The 22569-nt window shown below is 42.6% G+C and overlaps 1 protein-coding gene across 3 annotated transcripts in view; it reads left to right on the forward strand.

Moving 5' to 3' along the window:
* The first annotated feature begins 1916 nt into the window (after nucleotides 1-1916).
* LOC138760002 (guanine nucleotide-binding protein G(q) subunit alpha) overlaps nucleotides 1917-22569 on the forward strand; it is a 226903-nt gene continuing 206250 nt past the window's right edge. Inside the window, exons 1-2 of one of the 3 annotated variants that reach the window (XM_069930450.1) lie at nucleotides 1917-2145; nucleotides 2728-2953. In XM_069930450.1, coding sequence (XP_069786551.1) covers nucleotides 2818-2953 — 136 coding nt within the window. In that variant the 5' untranslated portion in view covers nucleotides 1917-2145; nucleotides 2728-2817. Of the gene's footprint in view, nucleotides 2146-2324; nucleotides 2954-22569 lie in introns of those variants that run through there. The other 2 variants (XM_069930448.1, XM_069930454.1) reach the window with 2 other exon arrangements.

Here is a 22569-nt window from a genome sequence, read left to right on the forward strand (position 1 = left end):
TAATATGCTGGTATTAAAACATCTGCTAAAGATATGGATTAAAAGAAATATGGTTTTAGGATCGAAGGGTAAATTTTCAATTCAAACCCCGTTATATCATAATCAGCTTATTTCTTTTTCAATGTTCAATAATCATTTAAAGAGATGGAATTCTAAGGGTATTAAGATAGTTCAGGACTGTTTTGAAGAAGGTCAGTTTCTTTCTTTTAATCAATTGAGGGAGAAATTTGATATATCTGTAAATTTTTTATTTGTGTACTATCACCTCAGAACTCTGCTAAAAGATAATTATGGTAAAGAGATGAATTTACCTATGTTGACAAAATTTGAATCTTTGATTTCCTCTATACCAAAGAAAGGTTATATTTCGGATATGTATCAATTGCTACAAGAAGGTATGGATAAACTGGAATGGGATAAATCAAGGGTGAAATGGGAAAGTGATTTAACCTCAAGAGAATTGGGAAGTTATGTGTTATGAAAGCATAACTAAACTGACGGATGGAAGATATGGAATGACTAACTATAATTTTTTTACATCAGTTATATTTGACTCCAGAGAAACTGAAAAAAATATGGGTTGAGTAATTTGGATTCTTGTTTTAGATGTGGATTATGTACTAGAACTTTGTTACATGCCGTTATGGTCTTTTGTTAAAGTACAACCATTTTGGGAAGGCATTAGGTTGGTTCTGGAAAAATTACTCGAAATTAAATTACCATTAGACCCATCGATTTTATTGTTAGGTTATATGGTCTCTTTGAAGGGATTGGGGTTGGATACATTTCTAGCATTGGCTGTAGCACGAAAAGGTGTAGCTAGTACTTGGAAAGATAACGTCGAGATTGATCTAGCACGTTGGCAAAATGAATTGAGAGCTTGTATCACGATGGAAAAAAAATACATGTCATTTGCATGATAATAATTCCTTTTTTGTTATAATGTGGTCTTCTTACTGGAATATATGAATTTGGAAATACTTTGAAATATTGGATGTAATCTCTTCTGTTTTTATATTTGGCTCCCCTTAAGGGTGGGAGCGGGTTTTTGTTTCTGTTGTTTTTATATATACATAAAAATTGTTCTTTTTTGTCATTTCAACAATCTTTTAAATAAAGTTTTAAAAAATCACTGTATTATAAGAAATACATTAGTTTAATGTAACATATAGTTGAGCTCAGTTTTTAAAAACAAACCAAGCGTCCAGCACAACGTCCATAAATCAGATAAATGACAAATAGCTCGGCATATTTTTTTCCCCATGGTGTATATAGATTGCTCCACGGATGAAGATTTTGCATTTGACAAGATTTTTTTTTTGTGTGAACTGCTTCCTCAGATATGAACAATCAACAATAACAAAATATAGAAATAGATATTAAGATCGTCCAAAGCATCTTCTCCGACAACTGGGAAGAGAAGCTCAGCCCTCTGGAAAAAAAAACACCACCCTCGAAAGCGTCACCACTGCAAAACAAACCAGGGAGCTGCCAGGAGCGGGTACAATGACCTGGCCAAGAAACGGTCAAGGAAAGTCCCCGACTCGCAAAGAGTCGCCACTGTTAATCACGGCGTTAACGGAGCGTTGCTCTTCCTCAGGTCTTTTGAGATGGTCATCCTTTTCCTCCAGAAAAAAAAATGCAGGGGTGGGGGGAACCAGACACTGCTGTTTTGATAGGGGAAAACAAACCCCGATCTTATTTTCGACTAATTTACAAACATTGTTTTAAAACAAATCAACTCTGTACTACCTTGACATTTTCGACAGCCTGCGGACCCGTTATGCGTTGGGATGGATCGGAATTCCGAAATACCGGGTCAGCGCGTGGCTCCGCGGATGAAATACGGGATAGGACAACTGGCAATTGCCCCCCCCCCCCTGTGAAATTGATATCTCAACATCGGGAGGTCAGCTGCGGCCGACTTGATGACCGGACCATCGAATACTCTCAGAGAAAACGTGGCGCATTTCCTACTTTTATCTGACCTTTTAATGTTGGAAATTAATTTCAAAGACCGTTCCTGGTTCAATCGGACACCCCCCCCCCCTCTTTTTCGGATTCACCGCGTCTTTTTTTATGGAGGAGAGACCCACTTCGGTTTCATGTAATCCGGAATGAGGCGAAAGTCTCTGTACTAATGTGGTAAATTATTCTCAACGCCCATTTGGGATTACAAATAATGCGGATAAAAAGGAACGGTGCTGCACTAGCTTCCATCTGGCTGGATTTTCGGGTCCCCCCCCCCTCCCCTCCCTCCAAGGTGTGTACAGTGATTGTGATTTTGCAGCTCCGTTGCCAGTCCTCCAGTGAGAGAGGGAGGGAGGGAGGGAGGGAGGGAAGTGTCCGCCATATTCTCTCCACTTTACCACGCCCGTGGATCTGGCGGAGAGCAGCAGCAGTTCTCTCTCTCCTCCCCTCCTCCTTCTCTCCTTTCCCCACTCGCGGCCACCTCCTCGGCTTCAGCCGCTCGCCGCGGAACTGACAGTGGTCCGGCATCAACACGCAAGGGTCCGCGCACTGAAAGAAGCGGGTTGCCGCAGGACGGGCTTGTGCGGTGGAAGGGCAGAGGCAGCGGGGCGGGGGCGGGGGCGGGGGGGGGGATCAGTGCACGATTCGAGTAGAATCCGCCTCGGTCCTTCGCGTAGCTGGTGCTCGATTTTCCACTGTAATTGTTTCTCCCGCCGCCCCCATTTTTAAAGCTCCTCGCCTATTCTCCATGTTTAGTAAGGTCGTGGATTGCTGAGGAGGAGGACCCCCCCCCCCCCACCCTTCAAACACATCCACCTCCAGACATTGGACACATAAGCCGGCTCCATGACTCTCGACTCCATCATGGCGTGCTGCCTGAGCGAAGAAGCGAAGGAGGCGAAAAGGATCAACGCGGAGATCGAGAGGCAGCTGCGGAGAGATAAGCGGGATGCGCGCAGAGAGCTCAAACTGCTGCTGCTCGGTGAGTGAGTCTTGCAGATGGAGCGCAGGGGGGTGGAGTTAGGGTGCGAAACATTTTTCAAGAATAACTGCAAAGAGTTTGCATTTAGATTTCGAAGACCATCCTTGGCCGGGGACCCCCCCCCCAACCGCGCCGCGCCACGGGAAGGTGACACACTGCGTGCCCGGTCACTCACTCAGCCATTTGGCTGCACGCCCAGGGTGGAGGACTGGGACCCACGTTTCGTGTTGATGCTTTAACTTTTCAGGTTGTGTCTGTTTGTGATGTTGACTTTGACACTAATATTTTCACTTCTGACTCCCCCCCCCCCTCCCCAAAGGGAGTGTGCGGGAATTAAGATCGATAATCAAATGATCTTGCTTTGAAATTGCAAAATAGACAATGTGCTGTGATCTCTTAATGTGGAGAGGTATTGTGAACTTGTTGGATCACATTTTTGTGTCCGGAAGCATAAGTTCATTCAGATCAATCGTAAATCCAAAATAAATCTCTATTTCCAGAGTGCAACTTGTATTGCTGATATCTGTCATTTTTTTGGGGGGGGTGGGTGGGGTGTGGGAAAGAGAAGAAAGATTTAATTAATGTGTTTCATTTTGTGGAATTAGTTGTCCAATGTTTTATCATCAAGTTGACAGAGAACAAATTGTACGTTTGTTGTAGGTAACTGTTTTAAATGGCCCGAGTCAGGCCTAATAATGTTGGCATCTGAATTTTTTTTTTCTTCATCCAAAATCCAAAAAAAATTAACCTATAAATCAATCTGATCTTTCAGATCTTGATAGCACAAGACTTTGATATTCTGAATTTTGATAAGTAGTGGGTACAAATGGTACACCTTCTGAAAGCTATATGTGGAGAAACATTATCAATTACCACTTCTTTGAGGCAGAGAAATCTAGTCCCAGAGGAGGGATGTGACTCCCCTGGATTACATCATTTAATGGACTATCTCAACCACAGAGGCTGATGCTTTTGCACAAATACTAAACATGATTAATTATCACTGAACTTCATTTTTAGGGTGGAAAGAGCTTTCAATGGGCAGAAAGTGGTTAAAATTTTGGGAAATATTTTATTTAATGTGGAAAAAATACTCAGGATTCTTGATTGAGTTATATTCTTTAATATCTTGTAATTGCACTGGAAGCTGTTTAAAACAAAAAGAAAATGACACAAGAACATTTATGGCTCTACCTTTTAAATGTATCTATAGGACTGCATTGGTCTTTATAAAGCATTTTAGTACATTTACTGATTGAGGCATGGCTGCTACGGATGAAAGGCTGTTGGGCAAAACACCCCTGCTTACCTATTTGAGCTTTTGGTTATGGCTGATGGAACTGTATCTTTGTTCTTGGGAAATCATACCATTGTGGTAGTACCCCATTAGGCAGGCGAACCGGCCCCGCTTGTCACACACGTGGCGGGACAGCCGGCCAAAATGGCGCCGTCGGGGGTTTCCTCCCGACCTCGGCACCGGGCTCAGATGCCCATGCTGGGGGACCCTTGTGGCGCCCCGGTGACATCGGGGGGCCCCCAGCGCGATTCTCAGCCAGGTCCGGGCTGGGAGTATAAGACCAGCCGGGCAGCCTGCAATAAATCAGTTTTTGCTCACTGAACTCAACCCGTCTGGTTGTGCGATCCTTCAATTAGCAGTGTAGCCGCCGCTACAATTGGTGACCCCCACAGGTTCAGAAGTCTTTGAACCCAACATGAACGACCCTTCAATCAATGCTATAGCCATCAAGCTTCCTGACTTCTGGGTTCAGGAGCTGGAGACCTGGTTCATCCACGCAGAGGCTCAGTTTCACCTCCGCCAGATTTAATTGGATTCGACCAAGTTTTACCATGTGGTCGCCACCCTGGACCAGCCCACCGCCAAATGAGTGCTGCACCTCGTTCAGCACCCACCTGCAGAACATAAATACGGGACCATCAAGCGGGTGCTTATCGGCTCCCTCGGCCTCTCCAGGCGCCAGCGTGGCGTTCAGATGCTGCGCCTTGATGCCTTAGGGGACAGAACTCCAATCGAGTTGATGGACGAGATGCTTGCGCTCATGGGCAATCACACCAACTGGCCACTCTTCGAGCGCATCTTCCTTGACCATCTGCCTGAAGACATCTGGCCGTTACTGTCCCAGGAGAGCTTCGTCGACCCTAGAAAGGTCGCTTATGGCTCAAATGATTCCCGGAGGGCTCAGCAGTCCAGCAGGTTGCGAGTCACGGGCACGACCAGGCCAACCCGCCTTCTAGCGCTGCGGTGGAACACCCAGACCCTGCAGGGGGGCAGAAGCAAGTCATCCACTTCAGGCCTCTGCTTCTTTCACCAGCGCTGGGGACCCAAGGCTCGGAAGTGTCGTCAGCCCTGCTTGTTCCAGGGAAACGAGCAGGCCAGCTGCTGTTAATGGCTGCGGCAGCTAGCCAAGAACACAGCCTTCTCTACCTGCGGAATTCAGTCAGCAGCCGAATGTTTCCTCGTCGACACTGGGGCCCAGATCAGCGTCATCCCGGCCACAGCCATCGAGTCCTGGAACTGGCCTTGAGGACTTCCCCTCTGTGCAGCCAATTCAACAGAGATCAAACGTATGGAGACAAGATCGTCCACTTCCAGATCGGCAAGCGGAAGTTCTCATGGAGGTTCACCATTTCATCCCTTCCAACCGCCATCCTGGGTGTCATCTTCCACCTCGCCCATGGACTCTTGGTCGACATTCAAGGTAGGCGACTGGTAGATGCCCGTACCTTCCAATCCATTCGCCTCAACACCTCCCACACAGAGCAGCCTCAGATGGCCACGGTCAGCATTCCCAAGGACGAGTTTCAGCATATCCTGGACAAGTTCCTGTCCCTCCTCAAGCCACAGTTCTCTGCCGCCTCACCACGCCTCAGGGTGTTTCATTACATCCCCATCCAAGGCCCGCCAGTCCACGCCAAGGCACGCCGGCTCCCGCCGGATAAGCTCCAGATAGCAAAGGAAGAGTTCTCACATCTACAGGAGCTAGGGATCATTCAACGCTCTGACAGCCCTTGGGCCTCACCACTCCACCTGGTCCCGAAAGCCTCCGGTGGCTGGTGCCCCTGTGGAGATTATCGACAGCTTAATGACGCAGAACATTTCGTCTGCCACAGACCTGACCATTACTCGATCCCTCACATCCAGGACTTTACGGCCAATTTGCATGGCGCGAGGGTATTCTCCAAGGTTGACCTGGTGCGCAGGTATCACCAAATCCCTGTGCACCCTGAGGACATTCCCAAAATGGCCATCATCACCCCCTTCGGCTTGTTAGAGTTCCTACACATGCCGTTCGGGCTCAAGAACACCGCCCAGACCTTCCAGTGCCTTATGGACACAGTGGGTAGGGATTTGAATTTTGTTTTCACTTACCTGGACGACATCCTTGTTGCCAGCAGAGACCGGGCACAACACAAGTCTCACCTGCGCACCCTCTTTTCCCGACTGGCTGACTTCGGCCTAACGATCAATCCGGCCAAGTGCCAGTTTGGGAAAGAGTCCATGCAGTTCCTGGGCCATACCATCACGGCCGAAGGAGCCACACCTGCCACTATGAAGCTCGCTGCAATCAGGGAGTTCCCACACCCTGACAACCTCATGGGGCTATAGGAGTTCACAGGTATGGTCAATTTCTATAACCGCTTCATTCCTGGTGCTATGCGCATCATGCAGCTGCTCTTTGCCCTCATTACGGCCAAAAATAAGACACTTACCTGGACACCAGAGGCCAGCGGGGCATTCGAAGCCACGAAAGATGCCCTCGCGAAGGCTACCCTGCTCGTCCACTCATGCACCGACCTGCATATGGCGCTCTCCGTTGATGCCTCCTGCCACAGCCGTGGAGCAGCAGGTGGATGGACAGTGGAAACCACTGGCATTCTTTAGCCGACTTCTTTGCCCGCCAGAGCGCAAGTATAGTGCTTTTGATCATGAGTTGCTGGGCATGTTCCTGGCGGTGCGTCATTTCCACTATCTCTTGGAGTGGAGGCCTTTCACCATTTTTACTGACCAAAAACCCCTCACTCAGGCGCTCGCTATGGCAAGAGATCCCTGGACAGCTCGCCAACAGCGTCACCTCTCCTTCGTGTTGGAGTTCACCGATATTTCACCACAAGGCATGGAAAGACAACGTGGTTGTCGACGCTCTCTCACGACCAGCCATTTGCACGCTGACACCCGGCCTTGACCAGCTCGCCCGGGACCAGAAGTCTGACGAGGAGATGCAGGCCTTCAGGACTGCCATCACGGTCCTGCAGTTCCAGGACCTCCCGACTCCTCACGGTGAGGGCACCATCCTGTACGATATCTCCATGGGCACCCCGTGACCAGTGGTTCCCCAGCAGTGGTGCAGGCAAGTCTTCCACCATATCCATGACTTTTCCCACCCTTCCATTAGGTCCACAGTCCATATGGTAGCAGAACATTTCGTCTGGCACGGGCTTTGGAAGCAGATTGCGGACTGAGCCAGAACCTGCACCCATTGCCAGCTTTCCAAGGCACACAGACACCAGAGCGTCTGTACAAGATTTCAAACACGAATGGGAATGGTTCAGCCACATACATCTGGACATCGTCGGCCCTTACCCGTTTCCCGAGGTAACCATTACCTTTTCACAGTGGTGGACCGCACCACTCGTTGGCCCAAGGTGATCCCGATGCCAGATGCCTCCACGGACTCCTGCTCCCGAGTGCTTTTGAATGGTTGGGTTGCCCGGTTCGGAGTCCTGAATCACCTCACCAATGATCAAGGCACCCAGTTCACCTCTGCGCTCTGGGCACAGCTCGCCAACAGGCTGGGGATCGAGCCACATCACACTACAGCCTATCACCCACAGGCCAGTGGGCTATTCGAGTAATTGCACCGCCACCTTAAGTCGGCCCGCCTCATCGGCCCTGACTGGGTGGATGAGCTGCCTTGGGTGCTCCTGGACATCCGCTTGACACCCAAAGAAGACCTACAGGTGTCATCAGCTGCACTTGTCTATGGTGCACTGCTAGCCCTACCCGGTGAGTTCATCAATGCACTTCACAACCCTCAGCAGTCATCACATGGTCTACTTCCACGCCTCCGGACCCAGTTGACTCCTTCGCACCCCCACTGCTGCTCAGACACGGCACATGGGCCTCTTGCATCCTCAACAAGCTGTACTCTGCAGAGTACGCTTTTATCAGGCGGGGCCCATCACAGCATCTCTACAAAGACCATACGAAGGGCCGTACGAAGTTGTCCAGCGTTCAGGATCCATTTTCTCACTGGACATCGGTGGTAAGAGGGAACAGTTTATGGTGGACAGGTTAAAGCCAGTCCATCTCGACCCAACAGAACCAGTAGTTGTGGCCCAACCCAAGAAGCAAGGCTGCCCAGCAAAAAAGGACATTGGCGCCGGTTTTGGGGTGGCTGTGTGGTGGTAAGCCATTAGGCTGGCGAACTGGTCACACACGCGGCAGGGCAGCCGGCCAAAATGGCGCCCCGGTACCGGGCTCAGAAGCCCGCGCTTTGGACCCACGTGATTCCCCGGTGACGTCGGGGCCCCCCAGCACGGTTCTCAGCCAGGTCCGGCTGGGAGAATAAGACCAGCAAGGCAGCCCGCAAAAAATCAGTTTTTGCTCACAGAACTCGACCTGTCTGGTTGTGCGATCCTTCAGTTAGCAGTGTTGCCGCCGCTACACCATTGACAAATTTAAGCAATGAGATCGGACTGTACTTACAACTTTCAAACCCAATGCTTTGATTATCTGTATATGGCATGAGCTGCTTAAAATGGCACATTGAATCTTATTTTTGAGACATTTAGCCTGATAGCTAAGTATTTTCCTGTGATTTCCTATCGATTTTATTTTAAAAGGCTGAACTGTCTGAATTTTTTTAAAGTAGATCTAATTTTTATTATAGAAGATGACATCATCACAGTGTAATAAATCTTAAAATGGAAGTTAATGCTGAAATAACCATTAGATATAGCAGAATTTGATTAGAAAGTTGAAACATGAGGGTGCAGATGATTCAATTAAAGATTCTACTGTAGCACCACATTGATTATTATGGGCCATATTTTTGGTTGTGTTTGTTTGTTTCATTTTGATTATTCTGAGGTACAGATCAACAAATCTTGTTGCATCCAGTTTGTTATGATATATTGATAATGTATTAACAAGGAATATATTACTATTAATATTCTATAGTGAAATAATAATAACGGCTGAGAACACTCAGTGGGACAGGTAGCATCAGTGGAAAGAACAGAAATAATGTTTGAAGTGTCAAACCTTCTGACTTTGACCTGAAATGTTAACAGTTTTCTCTCCTCATTTTGCTATCTAACCAGGTTTTTGATTTTTTTTTCTTAAACTGTGGTGGACTTTTGTATTATTATTTGACACAACTGGTGTTTGCATAAGTTTGAGCTATGCCAACCAGTTCTGACCAGAAAAGTGAAGAGTTTTGTCAGACTTTTTTCAGTGCTGTTTATGTTGGCTGTGAGGAAACAGTAATTTCAAACTTCTGAGGAACTGTGAAAATACTTGAGATTTGTCTGAAGAATTTATTTTGATGTCATATTTGATCAGCATTTAGTCTTGAGAACAAAAAGATTCAAAATATGACTTTTTATGAGTTTTCCAAAAATTACAATTTCATTCCTCTGCGACTGGGTACAAATTTGATCTCTCCTGATCTCAATACCTTGAGATTTTGTGTGTGGTTTTTTTAATTTATGGATCAGATGACTGATGGTTATTAAAACAAAAACGATGATGAATTTCACACCAAATTGCTCAAGGTGGAAGAACGACAGAATGAATTTATATTCATAAAATTCCCCATCTAAAGGATGACTTTAATAGTTGTTGAAGTGAGTAAATGTTTTAAAATGGGAATTGAAATGACCAGTTGAAAAGAGATTAGGCTATTAAGGAATGAAAGTTGCTCAGAATAATATGGGGAGCTTGCATAACTTAACACTAAAGTTTCTTGTGTCCATTGATGGGGTTTTGATTGCATTGTATATAAAAGACATCTCTTTCAATGGCAATATGCAGATTTGTCCAGAGGAGTCTGGAACAGGACTTGAGCCCACAATATTCTGATTTAGTTGAGTCTTATAGTTCTGATTTAACTGATACATAATCCAGAGGTGACGTTTTAAAACTACTTCTAAGAGATCAGATATACAAGTATTTGGATAGATACGGACTGATTCAGAACAGTCAACGTGGATTTGTTCATATTGCTTTGTATTAAATCAATCCGAGAGTTTTTTGAGGAGGTTACTAGGAATGTTGATGAAGGAACGGTCATGGGTGTTGTCCACATGGACTTTAATTAGGCCTTTGACATGAGAGGTTGGTCAAGAAGGTTCAGTCTTCAGTTTTCAGGATGAGATAGTAAATTAGATTAGACATTGGCTTGTAGGAGAAGCCAGAGAGTGGTAGTACAGTATTTGATTGCCTATCTAACTGAAGGCCTGCAACTGGGCCCATTGTTGGTTATCATTGACGTAACAATCTGCAAAAAAAAGTGGGAAATTGGATCAGCAAGTTTGCAGATAGCACAAAGATTGGAGTGGATAGCAAGGAAGACTTTCAAATCTTGTAGCAGAATGTGGCCCAGCTGGAAATATCGCTGCAAAATTGGAGATGGAATTTAATGTGACCATATGTGAGGGGTTGCACTTTGGAAGGACGAACCAAGGTAGGACATAACTGGTAAATGGAAGGGCACTGAGGAGTGTAATGGAATAGAGGGATCTTGAATACAGATAAATAATTCCCTTAAAGTGACATCACAGGTAGACCTGGTTATAAAGAGAGCTTTTGGCATGTTGGACTTTATAAATCTAAGTATTTAATATAGGAAGTGGGATGGCTACCTTGAAGTTGTACAAGACATTGGTGAGACCAAATTTGGAGTATTGTTCAGTTTTGGTCACCTGACGACCCAAAAGCTACCAATCAGATTGAAAGAGAGCAGAGAAGATTTTTAGGATGTTGTTTGCACTTGAGGAATGAGTTACATTAAAAGGTTAACAGGTTAGTACTTCATTCCCAGGAGGATAGAAGAATGAGGGGAAATGTGATAAAGCTATACAAAATTATGAGGGTGTCAATAGAGTAAATGCAAGCAGGTTTTTTCCACTTAAGTTAGATGAGACTAGAACTGAAGACATGGGCTCAGATTGAGAGGGGAAATGTTCAAACGGAACATTGGGGAACATTTTGACACAGAGAATAGTGAGTGTATGGAGTTGCCAGCTAAAGTAGTGAATACTGGCTCCATTTAGACATTTAAGGGATATTCCTACAGGTACATGGATGGGAGGGTTATCGTCCAGGAACAGGTCATTGGGACAAGGTAGAATAATGGTTCTGCACTGACTAATCGGCCCAAAGGGCTTGTTTCTGTGCTGCAGTGTTCTATGATTTAGTTGGACAATGTCCGTAGCATTGCAATTTAGTCGATTCAAATGGAAAAGGAAAAATGTGAAGTACGCTGTACATTTGATCAACAAACAAATGGCAGAATGTCTGTACTGGTGTTTTGCCTTGAAAAGAAAGGTGGAAGTAAAATATATTCAAAAATTATTAGAATGTGGTTAAATTCAAAGTTGTGAACTTTTTAGAATTGTATATTAGGAGTCAAATTTGCTAATAATCGGGGAAAAAAATGGGAGCTGGAGTAATTGCCTTTGCAAAAATAGATGATCAAATGTGGGACAGATTGCAGAAAGAAGAAATTGAAGTTATTCGGGCAGTACAGTTAGCATGGCGGTTCGCGCAATGCCATTACAGCGCCAGTGACCAGGGTACTATTTGAGCGCTGTCTGTGTCTGCGTGGGTTTTTCTGAATGTTCCAGTTTCATCCCACCGTTCAAAACATGCAGAGGTTGTAGGTGACTTGGGTGTAATTTAGGGGCAGGGGCTTATGGGCTGGATGGGCCTATTAGCGTGCTGTGTCTAAATGCATTCTTGCTAACTTGGAATTTATGGTTATTAGGAATAGTAAGAAGCTGGACATTTATGTCTGAAATTGCTAATGTGAGCCCTCCATGTTAATTTTGATGCTGATAACCTTTATTAGAGATGTATCTGGTGGAAGTGGTGCAGAGTGATCGAAAGTACTTCAGTTTTCGCTTGTTGATTGTGCGCAGTGTTATCGAATGATGAGGAAATTAATTTTATAATGGCAAGCTTGTGGCTTCAAAAAAAAACCACTGGCACAATTTTATATCCTGTCCTTTTAAAACTCTCTGACAGCTTTGATGGTATGTGCATGTTTTCACAGTTAATGTCTAGTAAATAGACATCATGTCACAGTTTACTCATGTGCTAAGTGGTCTTCCAAGATGCAATTCTTCAGATTATAATTTAGTAAGTGGTTTTCCACCATTTGTTTAATTCGTAGCATGTTCCATCGAACCTGATACAGTTAGGAGACTGATCAACGATTTGTTATTCTGTTTGGAAATACTGAGTTTAATTGTAATGTCTATGCCTTTTTTGTTTGAGATGCATGATGTGGGGATTGAATTGGGAATCTCAAAAGTTGGCTGGATTTTAGTAGTAAAAAATAGAGGCAACATTGGAGATAATGAAAAATCTTTTTGCAAAAGTGTTGGAAATATTGGTATTGTGAAGTCGAAGCAAATGAACTACGTCATGAGTTTTTTTCTGGAATTGCATAGTCTTTGTATAAAGTAACTAAAGGAAATAATGTTCTGCTTTGTTGAACATGACAATACACTTCACACCACTTCAGCTGTGCTGTGAAGTCAATGCTATTGGCATAATTACACAAAATAAATTCATTCGAAGAATAATGCCAAATGGATATTTTGTGGTGTTTGTAAAAGAATTTTGTAGGTCAGACTTGGAGAAAAATTCTTACTTCGAATAAAACCTCAAGATTTTGTTAAATCCCTGTAAATCATCACAAGACTGAACTGGGCCTTGTCTGAAAGTTAGTACTTATGGAAGCGCTGCGTCAAGGTATCAGCCTTAATTACTTCAGATTTTGGCAAGAGGCTTTAAACTGTTTGACCTGAAGGCATAAGCTACATTGAATCAATGTGAGATTTGGCAAATGAATAGTTCAGTGTATCCATAACAGGTTTGTTTTATATTTTCACTGTCTAAATTCACACTTTTGATCTTTGCGTTTGGTTGAACTTTTTTCTGCTGTCTGTGATAGATATTGCATCAATTTTATATCTGAAACCGCCACCATAAAACAATTCTACATTAAAAATTTTCAGAAATTACTCAAGAACTTCTAAATAAATTATTTGGCTCTAAAATTGCAAATAAACCTTTTGCCCCAGGTGTACAACTTGGAATCAGATCTTTTGTATGGCAATGGACAAACATTGTTTTAATGGAAGGATGCTGCTTTATTTCACTTAAACTCTTCTTAAATCTCTAATGTACAGAGGAGCAAAGACACATGATCTATTGAGTGTATAAAAAGATACAAACAGAACCGCATAGTTTTCTAAAACAGTGCTGTATTTACAAAACATTTTTTAAACTTGGGATCAGCATAACTGAACAGTGAAAGGATCTGGGGAAAATTAAGCAAATATTCAAAATGCATGGCGTAGCTAAGAAATCTCTCAGTGGAAGTCATGTAATGGAGAGAATTCACTAGATTGAGTTATAGAGTATTCTAAACACAGAAACAGAATCTTTGGAACAGTACCCAAGTTATTCCCATTTGCCTGCATTTGGCCCATATCCCACTAAACCTTTCCTAACAATGTAATTAGCTAACTGTCTTTTTAATGCTTCAATTATACCTGTCTCTACCTCTCCTCTGGCAGCTCATCCTTATATCCACCATCCTCTGTGTGGGGGAAAAATGTGCCCTTGGAGTCCATTCCAAATATTTCCTTTCTCACTTTAAATTTATGCCCTCTATTTTTAGATTGCCTTATCCTGGGGAAAAAATATGACTATTAAATGCCCTCCTTTTATTAAGATTTCTTTCCCACCACCTCCTCCCCTCCCCCCAGTCTCAAATGCTTCAGCAAGAGATGTCTCAAACTAGCTAGCCTTTCTTTATATTTCTACAAAGACATACAAAAAACCACTAGCCCAGTGCCTCCACAAGAAGAGAAAGGGAAGCAAAACAAGAAGAGAAAGGGAAGCAAAACAATTCCTTCAGAGATGGTGTGTCCATGGTTCATGCCACCTTCTCCAGTGCCACTGCTTCTGGTGCTCCCAAACCACTGCAGTGTATGGTATCCTCTCTGTTCCAGCGTTGAACCAGAGCTCCAGGCAGCCACCCTCCTTAGCACCTCATTCCAGACCCCTTATACAAGGTCCTTCAGGAACCTGCTTGCCATTGTTACCCTTGTGAATCCTGGTCCTGATATTTGTTTCCCACAAGTCAGTCTCCTGCAGCCCAGAAACAGCCTGTCAGTTGCCTGGTCTAATGCTGTGGTCTCCTACACTGTAGGGTTTTCTCCAAGGCTTCTCATTCTCAGCTAGATGGTGCTTTCCCACTCTTGAGCCCTGCGCCAGTCCACTCTATTTCTTCCCCCCCCCCCCCCCCCCCTCAAAGGCTGCAACCCTTGTGATCTGGACTGCCAAGTGTGGTCACTGTCAAATAGGGGCAAGGGACACTGGGGCAATTTCAGTTGATGGTGAAACTTTGACTGCCTTACAGTAGATTAAAGACAATTTAGTGTAATATCACACTTGTTTCATATCACAGTTAAAGATTATTGACCCTCCATGGGTTCTCTGTTTATTTTAAAAAGACATTGCTGTCTCCCTTTTAAATGGTTTAAATATGTCAGCATAATGACTGAGCAGTAGGCCACCACAGAGAAGCTCTGGACGATGTCTCCTCTCTTATTTTTCCTCTGCCTACAGTAGCCATTTTGAGCCTACCATTCCCAGGAATATTCTTCTTAATCATTCTGCACCCTTTTCAGCTGAATAATATTTTTCCAATAGCTCGTTGAAAAGAGCTGCATGCACACGTTATTCCAAGTGTGATCACAACAAACTCTTGTGCAGTTGCCACATGTCATTCCTGTTCCTGTATTCCATGTACTGACCAAAGACTAGCATGCCAGATTCCACTTTCACCATTCTATGGTGACTTTTGGAAGACTTTTGAGAGATTTATTTTGCAGTATCCAACAAAATTATATTCCAGATAAAAGCAAAGACAGCAGTGGTGGAGAGAGCCAGCCTTGGATAACTTGTGCCTCCACTTTCATGGAACTTTTGTAGCCCTGAGTCTATTCCACAGTGCACTCTGGAACACCATTCACTTTTGTGTTCTGTTCTGCTTTAAACTAGCAAATTGCAATACTTTGCTCTTGGAAGTTAAAATCAATCTGCCATTCTTTGGCCCACTTTCCCAAGTTATCTGCTGGTGGATCCTAATAAATTCTTGGAAATCTCTCAATGTGCACTATACCAGTAATCTTGGAGTCATCTGCAAACTTGCTAACCATCTTAACAACATTGTCATCAAATTTGTTAATATAGGTGACCAACAACAAAAGACTCAGCACCCTGAGTCTTGTGCTATGACATAACATTGATCACAAGTCTCCAATCTAAATAATAACCTTGCACAACCATCATCTGACTCCTACAATCAAGTCAATTTTGTATCCAGTTGGCCAACTCACCCTGGATCGCATGTGATCTGACCTTCCAGACCAGCTTCCTTTTTGGGACCTTGCTAAAGTCCCTGTAGACAACATCCACTTTGCTGCTCTTGTTAGTCCTCTTCGTTACCTTCAAGCAGTGATTCCCAACCTTTTTCTTCCAACTCACATACCACTTTAAGTATTCTCTATGTCATTGGTGCTCTGTGATTAGTAAGGGATTGCTTAAGGTGGTAAGTGAGTGGGAAGGGAAGGGAAGGTTGAGAACCACTGCTCCAGACCCAATTGTTACCAAAATACTTTGCTTGAGAAAAATTGTCATTGGCCCATTTCCTTTGGAGTTATGAAACTGTGCATATAACGAGTCAATTAGGTACAATTAAAACAGTGGTTTTGAGACTTTTTCTTTCCACCCACATGCCACCTTAACCAATCCCTTACTAATCACTAAGCACCGATGGCATAGGGAATACTTAAAGTGGTATGTGAGTTGGAAGGAAAAGGTTGGGAACCACTGCCTTAAAGCATTCAGTCCCCTCTAGTTGTTTGCTCATTAATGACATTAAGTTCACTGGCTTGTTGTTTCCTGGGTTGTCCTTGCAGCCTTTTAAAAATAAAGGTGCAACATTAGCACTGTCCAGCCTTCCGGCACTTCACCCAGCCTAATAGTAATGAAAATATCTGCCAGGGATCCTGCAATTTCTTTCCTAGCTTCCCACCATGTTCCAGAATTCTCTTGATCAGGCATCCAACACCATCTTTTCTATAATGTAGACTCTCCTTGAGACCTCCAATTTCCAAAGTTTGTGAATAACCATGTCTTTCTTCACATTGAATGCAGGTAAGAAGTACTTGCTTCGGACCTTGTGGCTCACATGTAGATGACCTTGTGGATTTGCAAGAGGTGCTATTCTCCCTCTAGTTACTCCTTTGCCCTCAATAAACTTGCCGAATTTTGAAATTCTTCTTAACCTTGTTTGCCAAAGCCACGTCATACCCCCTATTTTCTCTCCTGATGCTCTCTTAAGTGATCTACACCCTCTATATTCAAATTATTCACAATCTCATCTATCTATAACTAAGAGATGGCTTTTGTTTTCTAGAACAGAGTCTTAATATCCATGTCATCGAGGGTTCCCAGTCTTGCAAACCTTTTCATTCAGTCTAACAAGAATGTGCTATTGCTGAGTACTCTGACCAGTTGGCAGTGACTTGCCACATAACGCAGTTTGAGGATGTAATGGCGGAAAATGGAATTGAAGTGTTTTGGAGTTGAAAGTATAGTGCAGAATACAATATTTTCAAGGTAATTTCAAACATCCATGGATATTGTGGGTTGCATCTCAATTAAAGATGAGATCAGGACAATAATACTGTATAAGATGATATAAAATACTATGGAGCAGAACACTGAATCCACCTGGATATAGATTAGGAATAATATAAAGAAACAAACTCACTTGTGAGAGTAGTCGAAAGGCGACCAAATAAAATTGCAGTGGCACGGCCAATGAACCAAGAAATAACTGTTGCATTTAAGAATGAAACAGCAGTTATCTTTGGGGAACCTTAACGTGCACATAGAATAAAGTCACTTTAGGCTAGATGCCCTTTTACACAGCCACTGAACCGCAGAAAATTTCTGCTCCGGTCGATGGCTGTGTAAAAATGTCGGAATGGAATTTTTTATGCAAGTTCCATCCTGTAATTTTTTAAACTTGTACCCCTGCGCATTTTTAGAGTGGCTGCAGTGTAAATAGCCCATGACCACTCCATAAGAAATAAGCCTAATGAATACGATGTTCCTCTCTGACAAACTCTGTAACACAGGAAGGTGGTGTAAAAGTGGCCTAAAAGTGCTCCTGTGTAAATGACCGCATCGGGAGACGCTGGAGGTAAGTATGCTATTTTAAAAAAAATAATAATTCAGAAGTTTCTGTGTAAAAATGCCCAGTCTTGAGGAGGACTTCATAAAATCCATCCATGATTGTTTTCTTGAACATTATTTTACTGAACCTACAAAGGAACATGCTGTCTTAGATCTTGGCCTATACAGTGAGACAGGTAAAATCAGTGATGTTGTAGTGATGGATCCTCTCATATAGAGTGATCACAGTATGATTACATTTCTCTTACAAATGGAAGCTGCAATAGTTTCATCTAAAACCAGTGTTATTCTGCGGAATCAAGGGAGACTACTACAACAGAATGAGGAAGGAGTTGGCTCACAGGCTATTAGGTGGGAGAGTTGAGGAAGAATGGAAGACTTTTGAGAGATTTATTTTGCAGTATCCAACAAAATTATATTCCAGATAAAAGCAAAGACAGCAGTGGTGGAGAGAGCCAGCTTTGGATAACTAAGGAAATTAAAGAAGCCATTAAATTATAAGCATGTGTACAAAGTTGTCAGATGTGGTGGGAAATTGGAAGATTGAATAAACTTTATAAAGCAACAAAAAAAAACAGTGAACAAGTAATAAAGAAGGAAAGACCAATTATGAAATTAAATTGGTACAAATGATAAAAACGTAGTAAAAGTTTCTATCATTGTATAAAGTGGAAAAGCATGACAAAAGTGAATGTAGGTCTCTTAGAAGATGAGAAGTGGAATTAATACTGGATATCAGAAATGACAATGGCCTTGAACAGCTATTTTGTTAGTCTTCACAGTGAAAGGCACATACACCATGCCAAAGAGTGATATTATTTATGTAAAGGGAGATGAGGACCTCAATACAATTGCTACCAACTAAAGAAGCAGTGCTGAGCAAAGTAGTGAGTCTCAAGGTAGGTAAATCCCCTGATTCTGTTGGATGGATCCCAGGAGATTGGAAGAAATGGTGGAAGTTATTGTAGATGTATATTTGTGATAATTTATGAACATTCTCTGGACGCCAGGCTGGCTTTTGCAGATTGGAAAATTGTCAAACAGCTGATGGTTGGAGGCAGAAGGCAGGTAACCAAAGGCCAGTTAGCTTAATGTGTGTATTTAGGAAAATGCTTGAAGCAATCATAAAGGAAGAAATAGTGAGACATTTATTCTCTTTGGCAGCTACAGTATGGATTCAGGGAGGGCAAGTCAAGTTTGACATATTTACTGGAATTCTTTTACTGTAATTCGTTGAGGATTTTATAAATGGAGTGGATAGAGGGGAAGAGGTGAACATCATTTGGATTTCCAGAAAGTGTTCGAGTAAAGTGTTACGAAAAAGACTTCTTCATAAGGTAAGGATACATAAAGTTGAGTGTAAAGTATTAGCATGCATTGGTTTACGGATAGAAGATTAGTTAACTGATAGAAGGCAGAAATTTGGGATAAATGGGTGTTGAGATGGTAATCAGTGGAGAGCAGTGTGCAACAGGGTTTGGTGCTAGGCTGGTAACTGTTCACAACGTACATGAACAACTTGGAAGAGGGAGCAGTGTGTGGTGTTCCCCCTAATTTTGCTGATGACAATGATAAATGGAAAAGCAGATTGTACGTATGATGCAAAGAGTCTTCAGAGAAATATAGATAGGTTGAGTGAGTGGGCAAGGGTCTGGATATCGTAGAATATTGGTAAATGCAAGGTAATCAACTTTGGAAGAAAAAGTAGAAGATGAGATTACTTAAATTGTGAAAAGTTGTCGCATACATTGTGCATATGGATTTGGGAGTGCTTGTGCATGGATCGCAAAAGGTTGAATTTGCAGGTTCAGCAGGTAAATTGAATGTTGGTCTTCACTGCAACATGGATTGAATTTACTTGCAGGGAGGTTCTGCTGAAACAGTGCAGGATATTATTGATGTTGCACTTGGTGTATTATATGCAGTTCTGGTCTCCTGACGAGAAAAGATGTAATGACTTTGGTGGTAGTGCATAGGAGATTCACCAAGTTGATATCAGAGATGAAAGGGTGAGGCTGTGAGGAGAGGTTGAGTCACCTGAGACTATACTCACTGGAAGTCAGAACAATGAGAGGGCATCCAATAGAAATTTTAAGAATTATGAAAATCATATTCAAGATAGACAGGAAAATAATTTCCACTGGTAGGTGAAGCTCAAATTATGGAAAATAGCCTAAAGATTTGAAGTGCATTTAGCATGGAACTGAGGAGGAACTGCTTTTTCCTGAGTCTGTGGAATTGTCTAGCCAAATAAGCAGCAGAGGCTGCTTTATTAACCCTTTAGAGTTCAGCCATTTTAAAATTTTCATAATATCTACTCCAGGCTGGATCCGTAGGTAAACTACAATATGAACCAGCTGGTGGTTGGGTATAAAACTAGTCCTGGAAAGCCAGGACACGGAATATATGCACTTCCTGGTAGTCCCTGAAAACCAGGACAAGGTATATAAGACTGAGTTAGTTAGATTTTTGCATCATTTGAAAATTAAATGTGATAGTGAAAAGGCAGGTTAGATGGAGCTGAGTCCACCGTCTGAGAACCTATGATCTAATTAAATGGCAGTGCAGGCTTGACAGGTTAGATGGTCTACTCCTGCTCCTATTTCTTTTGCTCTTGTGTGGACAGTTACTGAGTCAGATATGAAATTAATAGGCATAGTTAGGGAAAAGGCTGAGTTGGAAAACCAAACAATCTCAATCACGTAATGTTTTAAAATGGATTTTCATTGATTTTTTTTGTGTAAGAATTCTGGAATTCCATATCTAACTGCAGATCTTAAATGAGAAGGTCATGTTTCTTCCTCTACTAAAATGTAAGGTACTCTGGCCCTGTGCCCATCCTTCCACTGTTAAAGCTTCCCTACAACAGTGGTTCTCAACCTTTTTCTTTTCACTCACATACCACTTTAGTATTCCCTATGCTCTGTGCTCTGTGATTAGTAAGGGATTGGTTAAGGTGGCATGTGGGTGGAAAGAAAAAGTCTCAAAACCACTGTTTTAATTGTACCTAATTGACTCGTTATATGCACAGTTTCATAACTCCAAAGGAAATGGGCCAATGACAATTTTTCTCAAGCAAAATACTTCAGTAACAATTGGGTCTAGAGCAGTGATTCTCAACCTTCTCTTCCCACTCACATACCATCTTAAGCAATCCCTTACTAATCACAGAACACCGATGGCATTGTGATTACTTAAAATGGTATGCGAGTGGAAAGAAAAAGGCTGAGAACCACTGCCCTACAAGAACCTTAAGAAGGCACAACATGATAGGGAAAAAGAAAAGATTTACTTGTAAGAGGAGTGGGAATGTAGATGCTGGTTAGGATCAAGTTGATGGGGAGAGGTGGAAAATGGAACAAGCAAGAGAGTGAAGAACAAGAAAGTACAGTATATTTTGGTGTATAAGTTGACCCCCAAAGATCAGGATGCCTGAGAAGGGCTGTTGACCAGCGTATATGTTGACCCCAAAGATTGCGCAGATTGATCTGCTGGGCATTGGCTGAAAGTGATTGCTATCATGGAGGGTCCATCGACACAATGCAACTCGTGACAAAAGTAAGAAATTAGTTTTATGTTGAAAGTGATAGAAATGGCCAAGAAAACAAACAACTGCGCTGCAAGAAAATTTGATGTATATGATTAAGCAAGAAGAGACTTAAAGAAAAATACCAAAAATGACAATGTTCTTTGAGAAAAGAAATGTTGGCGATAGTTGGAAAATCACGTTGCAGAATGGGTATGTGAACAGAGGCAAAATTGCTACATAGTCCCCTGAAATAAATTAAGAACATTTACCATGCAATGGGCAAAATCTCTCCGAGATCTCAGTAAAGATTTTGAGCCACAAGATTCTGGTGCTATCATTTCATGAACAGGAAAAAAACTGGTATTACACCAAAAAAAACAAAAATTGCACTGAAACTACCAAAAGATCTGGATCATAAAGTTGTAAATTTTCACCAATTTATTATACGGAACCAGCAGAAACACCAGTTGGCATTGGGAAGTATCAGAAACCTGGACGAAACCCCCATGAATTTCAACATGCTAGGCAATAGAACAGTGGAATGGAAAGATGTTAAAACTGTACAAACCAGAAGTACAGCCTATGAAAGGACCATGTTTACCGTGGGGTTATCATGCATGGCTGATGGGACAAAGTCAAGACCCATGGTAATCTTCAAACACCAAATTAAAACAAAAATGAAATTCCCTGCAGGTATTTTTGTACATTTTCATGAAAAAGGGTGGATATGGATGAGAATGGTGAAACTATGGATAGACAATATGTGGATCAGGCACCTAGGCGGTTTATGCAAAGAATGCAATTTGCTGGTCTGGGATATGTTCCGTAGCCACTTAACTGAGAAGACCATAAGTAGATTAGCACTACATAATACTTACATGGCAGTTATCCTGGGTGGTTTGATGTCTATATTGTAACGTCTTGATGTCTGCTTAAACAAGCCATTCAAAGACCATGTGCTTGAGGAATGGAATCCATGGATGTCAAGTGCAGAAAAGTCGAATACAAAAGGTGGAGCAAAGCGTGCAGCATCAGTTGATGTGCTGTGTGATCTCTTGCTCAAGGAATAGGACAAAGTTAAAGACTGTGCTTAAAATCGTTTAAAAAATGTGGTATCACTTGTGCAGTTGATGCAGGGAAGATGATTTATTGTGGGACACTGACGATGAAGTTGAAACAGCCTCACCAGTTACAGACTGGGACCCATATAATGACTGTTTAAACAGTGAGAGTATGGATGTGCTTGCCGCCATCTTTGCTTCAGACGATGATAGCGAGAATGATTTTTAAGGGTTCTAAATGTGTTGCTTTCAATAAAAATCTCAATGAAAATCTGTCGCAGTCAGGTTTTTGCTTTTCAAGGGTGACTTGTATACCGGATCGTCATGGATTGAATTTTGAGCTGAATTTAAGGTCTCAAAAGTATATCTGGCTTATGTGAACCCCCATTTTTTGAGAATTTTTTTGGTTCAAGTGACTCAACTTGTATGCCGAAATAATATACGTTTGTTCTTGACAGTCACTAAAATGTGTAAAAATAGTGCTAGAATCCAACATAAG

The sequence above is a fragment of the Narcine bancroftii genome, chromosome 1, assembly GCF_036971445.1.
Source record: "Narcine bancroftii isolate sNarBan1 chromosome 1, sNarBan1.hap1, whole genome shotgun sequence".
NCBI classification, from domain to species: Eukaryota; Metazoa; Chordata; class Chondrichthyes; order Torpediniformes; family Narcinidae; genus Narcine; species Narcine bancroftii.